Genomic DNA, 16387 nt, shown 5'->3' on the forward strand with positions numbered 1-16387 from the left:
CGTCAGATTTGGTTGTGGAATTTGGCGCAACGCCTCGCGTACATGAAAAATGGTTCGTCGCCGCGGCCTGAAACCATGCGCTGATATATGCTTTCAATACTAATGTCCCTGTTTCTCTGTTTTAGGGCCAATCCCGACGTCCTGGTGGTGGTGAAAAGCGTAGTCGCGGTTTCGGCCGATCCAAGGCGCAGGCCGACATTGGAGATGGCCGACAATCAAAAGGCAAGCCGCAGGTGAAAAAGGCTGCCTTTGAAAGTACAAAGAAGAAGGAAATCGGTGTCTCGGATCTCACGTTGCTGAGCAAAGTGTCGAATGAGGCAATTAACGATAACCTCAAGTTGCGATTCGAAAACAAAGAGATCTACGTACGGTGGCCCCCACATTTCCGATGAAGTTGCTTTTTGGTTATTGATATGTTATATGCAGACTTATATCGGCCATGTGTTGGTGTCTGTCAATCCATTTCGAGATCGTATGTCGAAAACGTGTCCGTCCCGTCGGCAAGCCGAGATAAAACTAACCATGGTCCAGTTGGTATCTATACCGATCAAGTGCTCGAATCCTACCGAGGCAAGAACCGACTCGAAGTGCCTCCCCATGTCTTCGCCATTGCCGAAGCCTCATACTACAACATGAATGCATATAAAGATAATCAATGTGTGATTATCTCAGGAGAGTCCGGGGCCGGGAAGACAGAAGCCGCGAAAAGGTTGATGCAGTATATCGCAAGTGTATCGGGTGGCTCGGACAGTTCTATCCAGCAAACAAAAGATATGGTGCTTGCGACAAATCCGCTGTTGGAGTCCTTTGGTAATGCCAAAACCTTGCGCAACAACAACTCGTCTCGGTTCGGTAAATATCTCGAACTGGAATTCAACGGCCAAGGAGAGCCGATTGGTGCCAAGATCACAAATTACCTGTTGGAGAAAACGAGAGTAGTCAGCCAGATCACCAACGAGCGAAACTTTCATATTTTCTACCAACTCACCAAGGCCGCGCCGCAAGCCTATCGAGGTGAGCATGCACCCGTTTAGACGCAGTTCTGTTCTTAACTAACGATCATCTCCTTTGGCAGACAACTTTGGTATCCAGCAGCCTCAGTCATATCTCTACACAAGCCGTTCGAAATGCTTTGACGTCCAGGGCATCGATGATGCATCCGAATTTAATGACACCCTCGAAGCGATGAGAATTATCGGGTTGGCGCAAGCCGAACAAGACAATATCTTCCGAATTCTTGCCGCTATTTTGTGGCTGGGAAATGTCCAGTTTACAGAAGACGACCAGAGCCATGCGACAATCACCGACCAATCTATTGTCGACTTTGTCGCTTATCTGCTCGAGGTTGACTCTGCCCAAGTAAACAAGGCACTCACCATTCGAGTTGTCGAAACTGCCCGAGGAGGCCGCAGAGGATCCGTCTACGAAGTCCCGTTGAACCGTGTCCAGGCAAATGCCGTGCGCGATGCCTTGGCCATGGGTCTTTACTTTAACCTGTTTGACTGGATTGTGGAGCGGCTGAACATGTCTTTGACCGCCAAAGGCGCAGTCACCAACTCGATTGGTATCCTTGATATCTACGGTTTTGAAATCTTTGAAAAGAATTCTTTTGAGCAATTGTGCATCAACTACGTCAACGAAAAGCTGCAGCAAATTTTCATTCAATTGACACTCAAGGCTGAGCAGGAGGAATACGCCCGGGAGCAGATCCAGTGGACTCCGATCAAATACTTTGACAACAAGGTGGTATGCTCGTTGATCGAGGACAAGCGTCCACCCGGTGTGTTTGCGGCCTTGAACGACGCATGCGCAACGGCCCACGCAGATTCGTCAGCTGCAGACCAGACTTTTGTCGGACGACTGAACTTCCTGGGCCAGAATCCCAACTTTGAGAACCGCCAGGGTCAGTTCATTATCAAGCATTATGCCGGTGATGTCAGCTATTCGGTTGAAGGAATGACGGATAAGAACAAGGATCAGTTGCTGAAGGATCTACTCAATCTTGTGGGATCTTCTAGCAATGATTTCTTGCATGTTCTGTTCCCCAACCAAGTCAACCAGGACGACAAGCGACGACCGCCCACCGCTGGTGACAAGATTAAAGCTTCCGCGAACGACCTTGTGACTACCTTGATGAAATGCCAGCCTTCGTACATTCGGACAATCAAACCGAACGAGAACAAGTCACCGACGGAATACAACGGGGCCAATGTGATGCATCAAATCAAGTACCTCGGTCTGCAAGAAAACGTCCGCATTCGTCGCGCCGGGTTTGCTTATCGACAGACATTTGACAAATTTGTTGAACGGTTCTACCTCTTGTCCAAGCATACTTCATATGCTGGTGACTACACTTGGACTGGGGACGCCGAGTCTGGTGCCCGCCAAATCCTCAAGGACACTGGTATTCCCGCTGAAGAGTACCAGATGGGTGTGACGAAAGCCTTTATCAAGACCCCAGAGACCTTGTTTGCTCTAGAACACATGAGAGATCGCTACTGGCACAACATGGCCATCCGCATCCAACGGGCCTGGCGCAACTACCTGCGGTACCGTATTGAATGCGCGATCAGAATCCAGCGTTTCTGGCGTCGGGTTACTGGCGGTCTGGAATTCATTAAATTTCGCGACCAAGGCCATAAGGTGCTTCAACATAAAAAGGAACGCCGTCGTATGAGTTTACTTGGCTCGCGACGTTTTATGGGAGATTATATTGGCATTGGCAATAAGGGTGGCCCTGGTGAGGTTATCAACAGTAGTATTGGACTCGGTGGTAAGCAATCTACTTTCCCTATCAAGACAATTTCCTCGCTAATGTCAAACAGGCTCCGATTCTGTCATCTTTTCCTGCCGGTGTGAGCTTTTGGTGACCAAATTTGGTCGATCAAGTAAACCGATGCCTCGTATTCTTGTCCTGGTAAGTCTGAGAATCGGTTTGGCGTATTGTGAACTATATTAACTCTAGGTAGACCTCCCGACACGTGTACGTGGTTGTCCAAGGGGTGGTGAACAACCAACTGTCGATTTCTTCGGAACGGACGATTGCAGTTGGCGCTATCAAATACATCAGCACGTCAAACTTGAAGGATGATTGGTTCTCTATTGTCGTTGGCGCGCAAGAACCGGATCCTCTCCTCAGTTGTATTTTCAAGACCGAGTTTTTCACCCACCTGTCGACCGTGCTTCGGGGCCAGTTGAACCTGAAAATTGGTGAAACGTGAGTTTATACCGAAGCTGCCCAAAGGTTTTGTATTTGCTGACAAAAGTGTAGAATCGAATACAACAAGAAGCCCGGAAAGCTTGCAACGGTCAAAGCAGTCAAGGACTCGACCGTTGCTCGTGACGACACATACAAGAGTAGCACCATCCACACCGGGCCTGGCGAGCCTGCCAGCTCTGTGTCGAAACCGACTCCAAGACCAAAGCCGGTTGCTGCCAGGCCAGTTACCAAGGGTAAACTGCTGCGTCCTGGTGGTCCTGGTGGCGGCCCTTCGAAACTGAGCGGCAGTCGTCCTAACGGGTCTACTCCTCGTCCTACTCCTCGCCCTACTCCGCAGGCACTTCCTGCAGCGTCATCTCAAACCGCTGCAGCAGTCCAACCGCGCATCGTCCCTCAACCAGTGGCCGCCGTGGCAGCTTCGCACAATCGCACCTCATCGCAAGCCTCTGTCCGAGCGCCGCCTCCACCACCGCCGCCGGCAGCTGCTCCGGCCGCTCCCCAGAAGCCCAGTGCCAAGGTCTTGTATGATTTCTCTAGCGAGCGCTCTAACGAGCTCGAAATTCGCGCAGGCGAGGTGGTGCAGATTGTATCAAAGGAAGGAAACGGTACGTGGTTTACCCCCAGTCATATTCATATTTTTTTGTTGCATTACTGATAAGTGAATTACAGGATGGTGGTTGTGCATGAACACCACAACCTCGGCCCAGGGATGGACTCCCGAAGCGTATCTTGAAGAAATCGTCGCTGCAGCCCCCAAACCAGCTCCCCCTCCCCCTCCACCAGCCGCCAAAGCAGCGACAAATGGCACGATAGCTACAGCTGCTGCTGCAAAAGCCAAGCCTGCTCCTCCGGCGCCTCCTGCGAAACGACCGATTGCTGGTGGACGCAAACCGCTCGCACCGCCTACGCGAGACAGCGCAGTGAGCGTCAACTCGCAAGACTCGTCTGGAGCTAGCGGCCGAGGCACGCCCAACAGCAGCTCGAATGCCAGCCTGGCAGGGGGATTGGCCGAGGCTCTGAGGCAAAGACAGAGTGCTATGCGGCCGGCACAACACGACGACGACGACTGGTGAGCGAGGGGAGTTCTTCTTCTTTGCGCGATGTTTTTCCTTCATACCCGCACGCTGATTACCTGTTTGTCTGGTACTGCACAGCTCTGTCGATGCGAGTTTGACTCGTCGCATTGCTTTTTTTTCTCTTTCTGTTTACTCTTTGGATTCTATGGCCCTTTATTCTAGAGCATATCATTGCCGTGGTGAACAGATTCTCTTTTGCGTCCATTTTTTATTTCTTCTTCTTCTTTTTTTTTTTCTATTTCCTCTTTCTGAATAGGTAGATTTCCAAACATGCAAAAGCTGTGCACATTTACTATTCTTGTCCCTATTATTTTTATTGTATTATTGTTGGTGCCTGACGATGACGTCTGCTGTGGCGGTGGCGTGGCTGAGGATAGGCTGGAGCCCCGCCCGGCGTCGCGTACCCCTCTATTGCTGCACCGCCACACCAGCAGCTGGAGAGCGAGTCATATAACACTGTCGACGCGGCCTTTCTCTTGTTGATATTCTTCTTTCCAATCTCTCTCTGCCTTCCACTCAAACCACCCCTCACCACCACACTAACTCCCATACCCACCATGTCTTACGGCAACAACGACTCCTACGGCGACCAGCAATACCGCGGCAACTATGGCGCCAGCGGCCCTGACTTTTCAGACCTGGCCGGCCACGCTGAGAGCCACCATGGCAGCTCCTCGTCCTACTTCAACGAAGCCGCCAACCACCTGCAGCAGAACCACGGCGACTACGCGAACCAGGACATCGACGAGGACCACGCCGTGCAGTCGCACAGGAAGCTGTACGGTGAAGGCAATGCCCCCGCCAACTCCAACGAGCTCGGCGCTGGTGCCGCCCTGGAGGCATTGAAGAAGTTCACTGGAGGCTCTGGCGGCTCTGGTGACTCTAGCAGCGGTGGCGGCCAGAACAAGTTGATTGGGCTGGCCATGTCTGAGGCCGAGAAGCTGTTTGACCAGCACGGCGGCTCGGTGAGTTTGGATTTCTTTTCTTCCCCGATTCAGAGTAATGAGCTAATGGGTATGGTTGTATAGTCCGGCGACAAGCAGTCTGCCATCAACTCGGCCGCCGCAATGGCGTTCAAGATGTACTCCAAGGGCCAGGGCAGTGGTCTGGGAGGGACCGGTGGCCCATCTGGGCTTTTGGGTCTGGCTAGCAAGTTCCTGTAAGCACGAAGCTTGTCTTGGTGGATGTACATGATTTTGGATACGACACAGCTACGATGTAGGCTATGTAATTAGGCCATGGACCCATGAATCAGTGATTTATGCCAGAGTAATCAATAACGATCATATCAATCAGATAAAAGCTACCTACTTAATTAGTTGGATGACGGACAGCCGAGACTGGGCTATGATCGACAGGCTATAATAAAACGCTTTAATATGGCGCGTATTCAGACATTAGTCTGCAAAGGATCGATGAGTGGGATGTTTCAAGAAAATCCAGCCAAACTCAGAGTGGTACAGTCAGCAGGAGTAAGATAGACCCTTGGCAGCACGAAGAAAGGGCTGTGCTGTTATCAAGAATCCGCAAAGCGCGCGCGCGAAGAATGGGTGGATGCAGCCTTTATCCAGAAATATGCAGAATGCTCGTATAATGTAACAATATTTAATATTTAATATCAATATCAATATCAATATTATGATGATAGTATGTAAGTGGCGAGCCCCCGGGACGCAACAGCCGAGAAAGATGATTGCGTCAGGCTGGTCGCGCCAGCCATGTGAGGGGGGCGAGAATTCCGCGGCCCTTCTTTCTTTCTGACTGTCTGACCTTAAGAATACCTACCTGGCTGCCATTCTCCCGCCTGCTACAATCAATCTTCCACTCTCGGTCGATGTGCTTGCTACCTTTGCCTCTGAAACTAATCAGCTAGCCATCCTCGGCTGCAAGTTCGACGTCGGTACATGCGCGATCCCGCGCCGATCATTCTGGCCTCGTCCGCCATCATCCACTCCGCGCCCTCGAGCGCGCGCTGAACAGAAGAGCCAACGTCAACCCCGACCATGGGGCTGTCCAAGTCGAACAGGATTATCATCCTGTTGGTCATTGATACCGTCTTTTTCCTGCTGGAGCTGACTGTCGGTATGATATCCTTTGGCGGACCCAAAAAAGGGAAGAAAATTTGCTAATCGGAGGTTATTCAGGTTATGCCGTTCATTCACTCGCCCTCGTTGCTGACTCGTTTCACATGGTATGTCTCTGCGGAATTGACGGATAGAAGGGAAATTGACTTGCTAATTCATTTTGTTGAATAGCTGAATGATGTGATTTCGTTGATTGTCGGATTGTGGGCTGTCAAGGTCGCCAACCAGGAATCCAACTCGAAAACCTTCACCTATGGCGTGAGTGCAGACCTTTTCTCACCAAGCTTTATCTCCCGCTGACTGACGCTGTTCTAGTGGCAACGTGCCGAGACCCTGGGTGCCCTGGTCAACGGCGTTTTCCTGGTCGCACTGTGCATGTCGATTTTCCTCGAAGCAGTCCAACGCCTTTTCGAGCCACAGGAAGTGAAGAAACCTGCAATGGTCATGGTTGTTGGCTGTGCTGGCCTGGTGTCCAACATCGTCGGCCTCCTGCTTTTCCACGAACACTCGCACGGTCCCGGTGGACATGCCCACGAACATGCACACGGCGCAGAAGCTGACATGGAGGACGGACATGCCTACGAGCAGACGACGCAGAAGATGGCCGATGAGAGGAACACTGTTGCGAGTATAATGCCGGAGAACGTGGTTGGTGTCCATCGTGCAGATGAGCCTGATGTCGGCGAACGGCCGCAGATCATAGGCACTGGTGACAGCGCCCCAGGCTCTCCCTCGACATCGCGCAGAAATCGACAGCAAGAAACCAGTGCCAACCGCCGTTCTCGTGGTTACAGTACTTCAAAGCAACGCGGGTTTGGTGGCCTGGAGGAGATTCAAGTGCATCCCGCTGAGCGCTATCAGACCATCCTGTCGGCTGGACAATCTGACAGCGAGTCGACCATCGAGTCAGACGCTGCCCAAGATGAAGAAGGCCCGGTTACTGAGCAAACTAGTTTGCTAGGAGGCAAGGACCGACAGACACTCGGCTATACCAACGGACATGACCACAAGGCATCTAAAGTACCTCAAGACGATTCGCACCGCCATCACAACCATGCCCAGCCACAATCGGACAAAAAGGGCCATGGCCACGGACATTCGCATGGCGACCTCAATATGAAAGGCGTCTTTTTGCACGTCTTGGGCGACGCTCTTGGCAACATCGGGGTTATCGCGTCCGCGCTGATCATCTGGCTGACCGATTACTCGTGGCGATACTACGTTGACCCTGGCATTTCGCTGATCATCACCATCATTATCCTCTGCTCGGCGCTTCCACTCTGTAAGGCCGCCTCCAGAATTCTTCTACAGGCCGTGCCTACCGGTATGAGCATCGATCACATCCAAGAAGACATCAACAGCATCCGTGGTGTCGTCAGCTCGCACCATCTGCACGTCTGGCAGCTCAGCGATACCAAACTGGTTGCCTCGATCCACGTCCAAGTGGGCAGCGAGATTAAAGACGAAGGATCCGATAGCTACATGAAGCTCGCCAAGGAAATTCGCCGCTGTCTGCATGCCTATGGCATCCACTCGTCCACCATCCAGCCCGAATTCATCACAACCGACCTGGAATTTTTTGGTCAACAGCAACCCCCTCCGTCGAACGCCAACGGCTCTGATTCGAACAACAACAAAAACAACCAGAATTCGAGCAGTGCCAGCAGCGTTCTCGAGGGCAGTGCTTGTCTGTTGGAATGCGGTGATGAGTGCCCCGACAAACAATGCTGCCCTACCAAGTAAATTCTGTCTCTCCCTAATTTCCTACTCTTGCCATGTTTATTCATACCATACCCTCTTCCTATTTGTAATATCGGCCACCGATGAGGTCGGACATGGCTTTATTACTGTAGATTTACTTTTCTCTCTTTTATTTTTCTTAAAAAGGATCCTACTATACTGGGATCCATGGGCTGTTTTGACTTGTGGTGTTATCGGCCGGCGTTAGTGTAGATGGATAAATCATGAATGATATTTTTCATCATTTTTCAGAATGTCGTGACTGCTCTGTAGAAGTCAGTGCTAAATTGGAGTTAGGTTGAGTGCTGTAGAGATCTCGATTTTGAAATGCCCTGAAATAAACACATGTATGTATCCACTCTATACTAGAGTTCCAATGTCATATTGTATAATTTTGTATAAGTACTTTAATCCATCTTCACTTAAACTCAAATCTATCATATACTAAAAAGGGTTAGTGTTGCTAATATAAGTAGCTGATTGGGTGGCAGTTGACATGCGACAACAGTCTTCCTTTTCAGGCAGCTCAGTCCTTTATAACAGCCAGTGCCGTGAATTTGGACAACAAAATGAAGCGAATCCCACGATATGCTCGCAAATTATGCAAATATAATATCTTCCAGCCGTTATACTGTCGTCCACCGTCAAATCCGCTTCTCAAATCGATCCCTGTGAACCACACACCGCGTCGTACTATCGCCTCATCACCGTCCTCACAATGGACATCTGTTCCTCGAAAATTCCCAGTTTCTGGCTTCGAATTGTTAGACACGAATATAGAAATTGAAGAAGAGACTCTTCCAACTTACCAGCCTGAGAAATATTATCCTGTTCAGCAGGGAGAAATACTCAACGACCGATATCAAACAATCGCCAAAGTGGGCTATGGAGTGACATCCACTGTGTGGTTTGGCCGGGATTTGCTGTGAGTGCTCGAAATTATTGAAATTGTTACTGAGAGTTCAGAGAAAGTAGGGGACTAATGCAATCTCGAACCAGTTCTTCCAAATATGTCGTTTTGAAAGTGTACGTCGCAGGCCAACACCGACATCGAGAATTGGGCATCTATGAGCACTTCAACTGCATAGAGACAAAGCACCCTGGTAAAAAATGGATTCGCTTGCTCATCGACCATTTTGTGATAAAAGGCCCGCATAGCTCTCATATCTGCCTTGTTCATGAACCTCTAGGGATAACTGCAGATTACGTGATGAAGTTCATGCCCAATCGATCAATGGATCTCGAAAGCATGAAACGGTGTCTGAGACAGTTGCTTGTCTCTTTGGATTTCTTGCATTGTCAGGCCAAAGTAGTTCATACAGGTAAGATCCCTTTTTAAAATAACAGATTGGAATTGAAAATTAATGCTATAAGGAAAGATCTACAATTGAAAAACTTACTCCTCCCTGCACCTGACACAGAAACGCTATCCAACTACGAGGAACAACAATTTAACGCGCCTTTGCCTAGGAAAGTACTAAAAAACAGGACGGTCTATAAATCCTCAGGATTTCCACCTAGCAATGGGCTTCCTCTATTAACTGATTTTGGAGAAGCTCGATTTGGCGTTGAAAACCATGATGGGGAATATCATGCCAAATGCGTACAGAGCTCCGGAGGTTATGATGAAAGGAAAATGAGATTATAAAGTGGATATTTGGAGTGCCGCCATGGTTGTAAGTAGATCTCAGCCTGCTCCTCATTGACCACCCTTTACTAATGGAGCAAAAAGGCTTGGGACATTGTTAGTCCTCGTACGTTGTTTGATGGCAGAAATGCAGATGGAATCTTTGATGACCGAGTCCACCTTGCTGAGATGATTGCACTTCTTGGTCCCCCGCCACCGGAATTTCGTGCATGCCACAAGCTGAGCTCTGTCTTTTGGGACGATGATGGTTCGCTGCCCCTACTAATGTATAGAGTGAATGGCCCGTTGCTAACATTATATCGCCATCTAGGAAATTGGAAAGACCTGGCTCCAATCCCTGAAATCACAGTGGAAAAATTAGGAGCTGACATTGAAGGCGAGGATAAAGAAGGTTTCTTTCGATGGATCCGATCGGTCTTGCAGTGGAACCCGGAGGATCGGCCAACGGCGGAGGAAATGGTATACGATGAGTGGTGCATAAGGGGTATTAAAGTGCAACAAAAGGAGCAAAATACACATGCTAAAAGTTAGCAGTCTGTATATACACACTTTTTTTTATTTTAAAGTAACTGTAATTTCATAATACACTCAACTTTTAAATGTTTACGCTCTACAATAGTATGTCCTATTCTTTGAAGGAGAAGACTGATTATTTATACGGTATATAATTATGATCCTAAATGGCATACGATAGGCTTAGTTTACCTTCAAATGTTGGTAATAGACCTCCTTAAGGAAAACAAGAAATTACTAAATTTATTTTGAGAAGCTCCGAGGTAGGTAGGATGATGGTAGTACAGAGACTTTGATAGCCAGGTGGGAAAACCAGATGATCCGATCGCCTAGAAAGCCACTTCCTGCCATCATATAAAGTATTTATTACATAGATTCTTGAAGTTGAAATGTCTTTCCGGTACTTGCCCTTGTCATTTTTTTTCTGCTGATGTGTGCATGATGACTCTTTGCTACATGTACTGTTGACTCATTTAAAAGTGACTCAGTTTATAATCTACTCCAATGTTTCATACATGCAGTTGTTCTCTCATTTCATTCAACTTACACAAAGAAACATCCGCTGTCGAACCAAGAATCAACATGTGTGATTTTGACCACATGTGTGTTGTTTGTGGTTTACTTGTTCATAATTGTCCCCCCGACGCTCCTCTGTTCTGGCTAAGTCAATATCGCATAAGTGAGCCTCTACTGCGCTTCTATATCTCAACCACTCTGACTTCAAGTCTCAATTAGTTCACTGGAGGCACGAAGATTGTGCTGTTTCTGGAGTCGGCGTGTACAGTGGCGACTTCGGACTTGTATACGGTGCTCCTTTAAATTATGGAAGACGGCGGGAAGCTGACGATGGAGCTAACCCGGGCTATAGATGTATAGAAGGAAAGAATGGGTATGTTTTCCACGAGTCATGCTGGAAGCTTTTGAACGAGGCCTTCAAGCCAAAGGAAATTTCCACCACTCGACTCTGGGACATTTGCAGGTCGATGCCGCCGTTTGGTGAGCAGCAAATGGAAGAGGCCAGAGCTTCAGGTTCGAACTACTATGGTGACTACCGCAATGTTTCGGAGTATTTTCTGTGGACAGATACTCTTGTTGAGAAGGAAGATGATTCCCTTGCGGATCCATACAATGTGCCTTTGATCAAAGACCTTCTAGAAGAAGCTCCTAAAACTCCCATTCAAGAGCACCCCTTTTCGGTTATCTCAACCACGTCAGGAGAAAAGGGTGTAATGGACAAATTGCCGCAAGAAATTTGCGACACGATGGCAACTCTGATGCCACAATCAGACCTGTTCAACCTTCGCCTTGCGTCTCGATCGTTTGCGCATGTCTTCCGGAACCAAAATTTCTGGGCTTCTAGGTTTAAACTTCCAGACGGAGAACGCCACTGGCTTTTTGAATGTCACAACATCAATGAACGAGGTTATAACTGGCAATGGTTGTATCAGCGTACACGTGGCTGGGTCAGCTCCAGGACGTTTTCCAACAGGAAGAGAGTCTGGAAGGCAGTTAATTTGATCAAAGATATAATGGATATTAATTGGAGGGAAAATTTCAGTCATCCCTCCAATCACGCCCCTTGTGATGAAAGTAGGTCTATTTCTGCTGCATGGACAGAATATCACGATAAACTTTCCCAGCATGAGATGTCGACTAGGTCCCACACATGCTGTTGGCTTTATAGCCATAAAGCCAAGATTCCTGCATCTGTTTGCCAGTTTAAATTCTCCTTTGCAAAGCTGGGAAAAGACAGCTATATCACTGGAATCGGTTTTACTTCATCTAAAGGAGTTTCCAGTGAAATGGGATACTGGGCAGATAATCAGGTGTTGACTGTGGAAGTCACAGGCTTCAAGGGCTTCATTGTGGCACTAGATTCATATGGAGTCCGGGCCATACAGGTTAAGCAGGACCAAACACATGTTTCCGAATGGATTGGCTGTCCAGATGGCTATCCGAAAACTATGAATTTGGTGACGTCTTGGGATATCACAGCATTAGAAGTTCAATACGACGTAAGTGACGCCCCAATTCATTGATATGGCTCGTTTTTAAGAATATCATGTTCACGCTTTGTATAGGGATGGAAAATTGTTGGTCTTGTACTCAACACCGACCGACCTACAACTGGTCTGCTTGCGAAAGAGAGAACCCAGCGAGAAACTAATGTTTGGTACCCTGATATCCCGGAAGAGGATTTATTAATCTCCGACTACAGATGTTACAAGGTAGAACACTTTTCCTCGGAATATCCTAACCATTGGGTTCTGTTTGGAGGTCGCGGTGGCGTTTACCTTCCAAACCTGACTGAGATTATTGTAAACATACAAGGTACTCAGATATCTCTCCAATTCGCTTACAACACGGATCAGATCCCAGTTCACAGTCTGGGACCAATTAGAACGGACATCAATGCTGGATTTAAGACTTATTGTTTTAAAATTGACGGACCACGGGGAGAGAGAATTACAAATTTGGAAATTTGCATCCCGGGATCTCGCTGTTTCGGCCCACTTCGACTCCTTGCTTTTGGGGTAAGACACCGAAGTATTTTGGATGTTTACTTTTCATTTGATCTATACTAAAACGTAGTGCAATCATGAAGATTTCTACAAACAAGGGAAGGTGTCATTATGCCACCATCTCCGACTACATGGCACAATCAACTCGCCTTTCGGAGACAATACCGATCAAAGCGGCAGGTACCATTACGGGGTTTTATCTTATTGACTTATCGGTATTTTTTTTTTCCAGCTGTGTTCCAAATTTATGATGTATAAACGCTAAATTTAGTGTCGCTTCAGGGAAACTCTCTTTTGGGGCTAATATCAGAAGTCATCGACAAATAGCCGCGGGGGTATCGAGTGACATCAATGAGTGGAGTTCGACCTTATTTGGGCGAATGAAGGGGTCACCTATGGTCTGATTATTGTCATGTTCATGGTGCCTTTTGATTACTTTTATTAATTGCTAATACACTTTCCTTTTTCTTATGTTAATATTAAGTACACCTAATCGAGCAACTATATACGTGTAAATCTCATTACTTTTTCTTTGGATTTAGGACAGTAGGATATGCTTTTTTCCATTACCCAGATTTCGAGCGGTAGAGAACTCTAGTTCGACTAAAACAGAGCCTCAAAAATAATTGAGAAACCGAAGCCAGTTGAAGGGTTGCAAATGGGAAGTGTTGCTAAATTTCGGCTTTTGGCAAGTTTCAACGAAAGGAAAAGTGCGAGGGCGCATTGGTCTTAAATAAATAAAAATTTATGTTAATTTAAAAATCATGTATACAGAAGAACCTAGAAATCATTTGTGGAAAATAAATATATCCCTTTTTAGGATGGTATGCCTACTTGGGCAAGAAGGGTATTAGATCAAGTCAAAGATTGAGAAGGTATGGCAAGTATATTCAATATGACGGTTATTAGTAAAATCATGTAAACCACCAAGAACGTTGAACATTAAGAAAAATAAACCCATATTGTTTGTCCTGGCAGGTTAGCCAAGAATTTAGTATGAGTAGAATGATTGTGGTTTTTAGATAGCTGACCACAACCTATGAATTTAACGAGAGAAAATAATTCCAGTAAAAAACCCCCCACGATTGAGAATTAAATAGGACCCCTGCCAGAAGAGGAGGAGTGTGACAAGAGCCGTATTTAGTAGATCATAGTCAAAAAGACAGCCTACAAAACCACCGTCTTCTTCTCGGTTGACAGCTTGCTCAAAGTTTCGTTTGATAGATTCAGCGTATCCTGAATGATTTGCTTCGAAGTTGAGCCAACCCACTGGGCAAGGGAGACATCTTTTTAGGTGAAAGTTAGTTTGTGATCTTCAACAAAAGGCCAAGTGGTAAACAGCACTCACCAGAAAAGTGATCCGCCTGAAGAACTTCGAGGAAAATAAGATCTTCGCTTCCAGTGTTCTCAATATAATGGCTGTTAGACTGTGGAAAGTATCCCACATCACCGCCCATAAAGTCAAAAGTGGTGGCATCACTAGGTGGAGTAAAAACTGTCGCACGCCCTTGACCTTGGATGAAAAATGTCCACTCATCACTGGTTGGATGCCAGTGAATCTCACGTAGCCCGCCTGGCTTGACAGTGACCAGAGCTGCAGAAAAGTCCTTGGCAATAGGGAACGACAACGGGTCGATAATTTTGACACTTCCGCCTTCGAGCTCTTCGGCGGGTTGTTCAGAGAAGTGGTAAGAGTAGCTTTCAGCTTTTGGGACGCTACCTGCAGAACCAGTTACATTTTGCTCCTCGATATCCTTCGGGGCTGGTGTTCCGGGAAAGATGAAGAGATTCGGTTCAGGAAGGTCTTGGAAGGCCGAGACTGGCACGCCGAGGTCTTTGGACAGAACTTCTTTCTAAAAATAATGGAAAGAAATGGTTAGTGTACAGATTCTAATCGCAGCCTATTTTGATATTGACTTACTGGATTGTGGGCAAATATTTCCGACGCAAGAAACGTGTTATCTTCGGAGAAATCCCCATCATCAAAGACAAGCATGAACTCAACACCGTCGTCCAATGCCTGGATGCTATGCGGAATTCCACTAAATAAAGTTAGCACCGAAAATTATCACCTCGAAATATGTATTCATACGCTGGAAAGAACCAAACATCGCCTTTTCCAACATCGTCAATGAACGTCTGTCCATCCTCATTGACAGCCTACATGTATACGTGGGTTAATTGACAAATAAAGAAACAATATATCCAAGTCAGGTGAACTTACCTGAATTCGGCACGATCCATTCAAGACAATTGACCACTCGCTAGCCACATGCCAATGCAGTTCTCGATATCCACCAGCTTCAAGTCGCATATCTACACCGGCCATCAGGGTAGCTGCGGGCATGACATCAATGTTCTCCTGGCGAGACCATCCGGCACCACTCTTTCCTAATCTACGTTCCCCATGTTACTTCGGATTTGGAAGTTTCTTGGGTAGGTGAACAAACTTGGTGTGGCTCAGTCCTGTCTAAATGTTAGCTTTCTACTATCATAAACCTGACCAAACAACGGCTAACTTACCTAGAGGCCATTGTGCGTTGATGGTAGCGCCCGAATCCGTTCCCGGAGGAGCCAATTTATCTGGGTTGATTCTATCGTAGTTCAAATTACCTGGACTGTCAATCAGCTAAAGGTACAGAAGATATCAAGAAAAGATAAACACGGACGAGGTCCAGGATCTGTTCCACCTAGAGATCCACGAATTGGCTGTGGGTTATCAATGGTAGAGAAGTCAAGATATGCCCCAATGTCGGCGTCCTGTGTTTGACTGGGAGCAAGCTGGTATGAAATGCTTTCGGTATTCTCATTGGATATGGTGTTGCTTGGTGAGTATCCGATGAGCCCCTCGCCTCCTCGTAGGGGATTAGAAGGAGCTACTGCTGCCGGAGCTGCATTGGCAATGGCTGCCAGGATAGCCGAAAGGTAGAAAGTCTCTTTAAACATAATGAGAACAAAGATTCAATATCCTCAAGTACCAGGGAAGGTAGGTTTAGGAAAACTCTTGTACTACAGACTCCGAGCATCGAATTCCAAAGCGGAATTCCCCCCTAATTTATACCCTTTGATCTTCCTTGGTTGTCATATTTTCTTTCTGCAACCACACAGGGAAGGCGTAAATAACGCAGCCCAAAAAGGAATAAACCTCGAACGATCCCCAAAAGAAGGCCGTAATCATGAAATCCCACTTTGCCAACATAGGGATATGCTCATGGCTGCAACATCGTCGCAAGTGCGGAGTAACCCCTCACGAAACTCAAATAGGAAGTAGCACTAGGCTACCGACACTATCAAAACTAGATATTAATCCAGCATGCCACTAAATGCCAATATCACTGTTAGCAAATCGACTTATGGAGTCGTGTTCAATTTCTCGGTATCCACGCCGATAGACCACTATTATGACAGGTCCGTGCAAATTTAGTGAGTGCATTGAGCGGTGACATTGATAGATGGATACAACATATAGCTATAGAGCTAGATGTGATGAAATTCGACCATTGTACATGAATGGTGAATATGTACGATTGATTGGCCCAGACCTTTCTTTCTATAATTTCGGTTATGTAGATATCAAGACCATA

General features: G+C 47.1%; 6 protein-coding genes across 6 annotated transcripts; 5 read left to right on the top strand and 1 right to left on the bottom strand.

The window, feature by feature from the left end:
- Positions 1 to 49: 49 nt before the first annotated feature.
- TRUGW13939_02297 (uncharacterized protein) lies at positions 50 to 4293 on the top strand (the record flags this gene model as incomplete). Its single annotated transcript, XM_035485491.1, has 9 exons — positions 50 to 52; positions 126 to 365; positions 427 to 472; positions 532 to 1014; positions 1076 to 2773; positions 2826 to 2917; positions 2970 to 3217; positions 3272 to 3825; positions 3890 to 4293. The coding sequence occupies 9 exons, from the start codon at positions 50 to 52 to the stop codon at positions 4291 to 4293; spliced, it is 3768 nt and encodes a 1255-aa protein (XP_035341384.1).
- Positions 4294 to 4853: 560 nt separating this feature from the next.
- On the top strand, positions 4854 to 5459 carry TRUGW13939_02298 (uncharacterized protein; the record flags this gene model as incomplete). The annotated part of the gene is made up of 2 exons (XM_035485492.1): positions 4854 to 5261; positions 5325 to 5459. The coding sequence occupies 2 exons, from the start codon at positions 4854 to 4856 to the stop codon at positions 5457 to 5459; spliced, it is 543 nt and encodes a 180-aa protein (XP_035341385.1).
- An 840-nt stretch (positions 5460 to 6299) lies between these two features.
- On the top strand, positions 6300 to 8123 carry TRUGW13939_02299 (uncharacterized protein; the record flags this gene model as incomplete). Its single annotated transcript, XM_035485493.1, has 4 exons — positions 6300 to 6378; positions 6441 to 6487; positions 6552 to 6638; positions 6696 to 8123. The coding sequence occupies 4 exons, from the start codon at positions 6300 to 6302 to the stop codon at positions 8121 to 8123; spliced, it is 1641 nt and encodes a 546-aa protein (XP_035341386.1).
- Positions 8124 to 8596: 473 nt separating this feature from the next.
- TRUGW13939_02300 (uncharacterized protein) lies at positions 8597 to 10299 on the top strand (the record flags this gene model as incomplete). The annotated part of the gene is made up of 5 exons (XM_035485494.1): positions 8597 to 9045; positions 9120 to 9442; positions 9771 to 9796; positions 9853 to 10015; positions 10079 to 10299. Coding segments are annotated over 5 exons (1182 nt in total), but the record flags the coding sequence as incomplete, so codon positions are not given.
- Positions 10300 to 11006: 707 nt separating this feature from the next.
- On the top strand, positions 11007 to 12866 carry TRUGW13939_02301 (uncharacterized protein; the record flags this gene model as incomplete). The annotated part of the gene is made up of 2 exons (XM_035485495.1): positions 11007 to 12296; positions 12363 to 12866. Coding segments are annotated over 2 exons (1794 nt in total), but the record flags the coding sequence as incomplete, so codon positions are not given.
- Positions 12867 to 13970: 1104 nt separating this feature from the next.
- On the bottom strand, positions 13971 to 15749 carry TRUGW13939_02302 (uncharacterized protein; the record flags this gene model as incomplete). Its single annotated transcript, XM_035485496.1, has 8 exons — positions 13971 to 14089; positions 14152 to 14656; positions 14725 to 14845; positions 14896 to 14963; positions 15028 to 15199; positions 15254 to 15269; positions 15327 to 15416; positions 15473 to 15749. The coding sequence occupies 8 exons, from the start codon at positions 15747 to 15749 to the stop codon at positions 13971 to 13973; spliced, it is 1368 nt and encodes a 455-aa protein (XP_035341389.1).
- Between the last annotated feature and the right edge of the window lie 638 nt (positions 15750 to 16387).

The sequence above is a fragment of the Talaromyces rugulosus genome, chromosome I (genome assembly GCF_013368755.1).
Source record: "Talaromyces rugulosus chromosome I, complete sequence".
Lineage (NCBI taxonomy): Eukaryota > Fungi > Ascomycota > Eurotiomycetes > Eurotiales > Trichocomaceae > Talaromyces > Talaromyces rugulosus.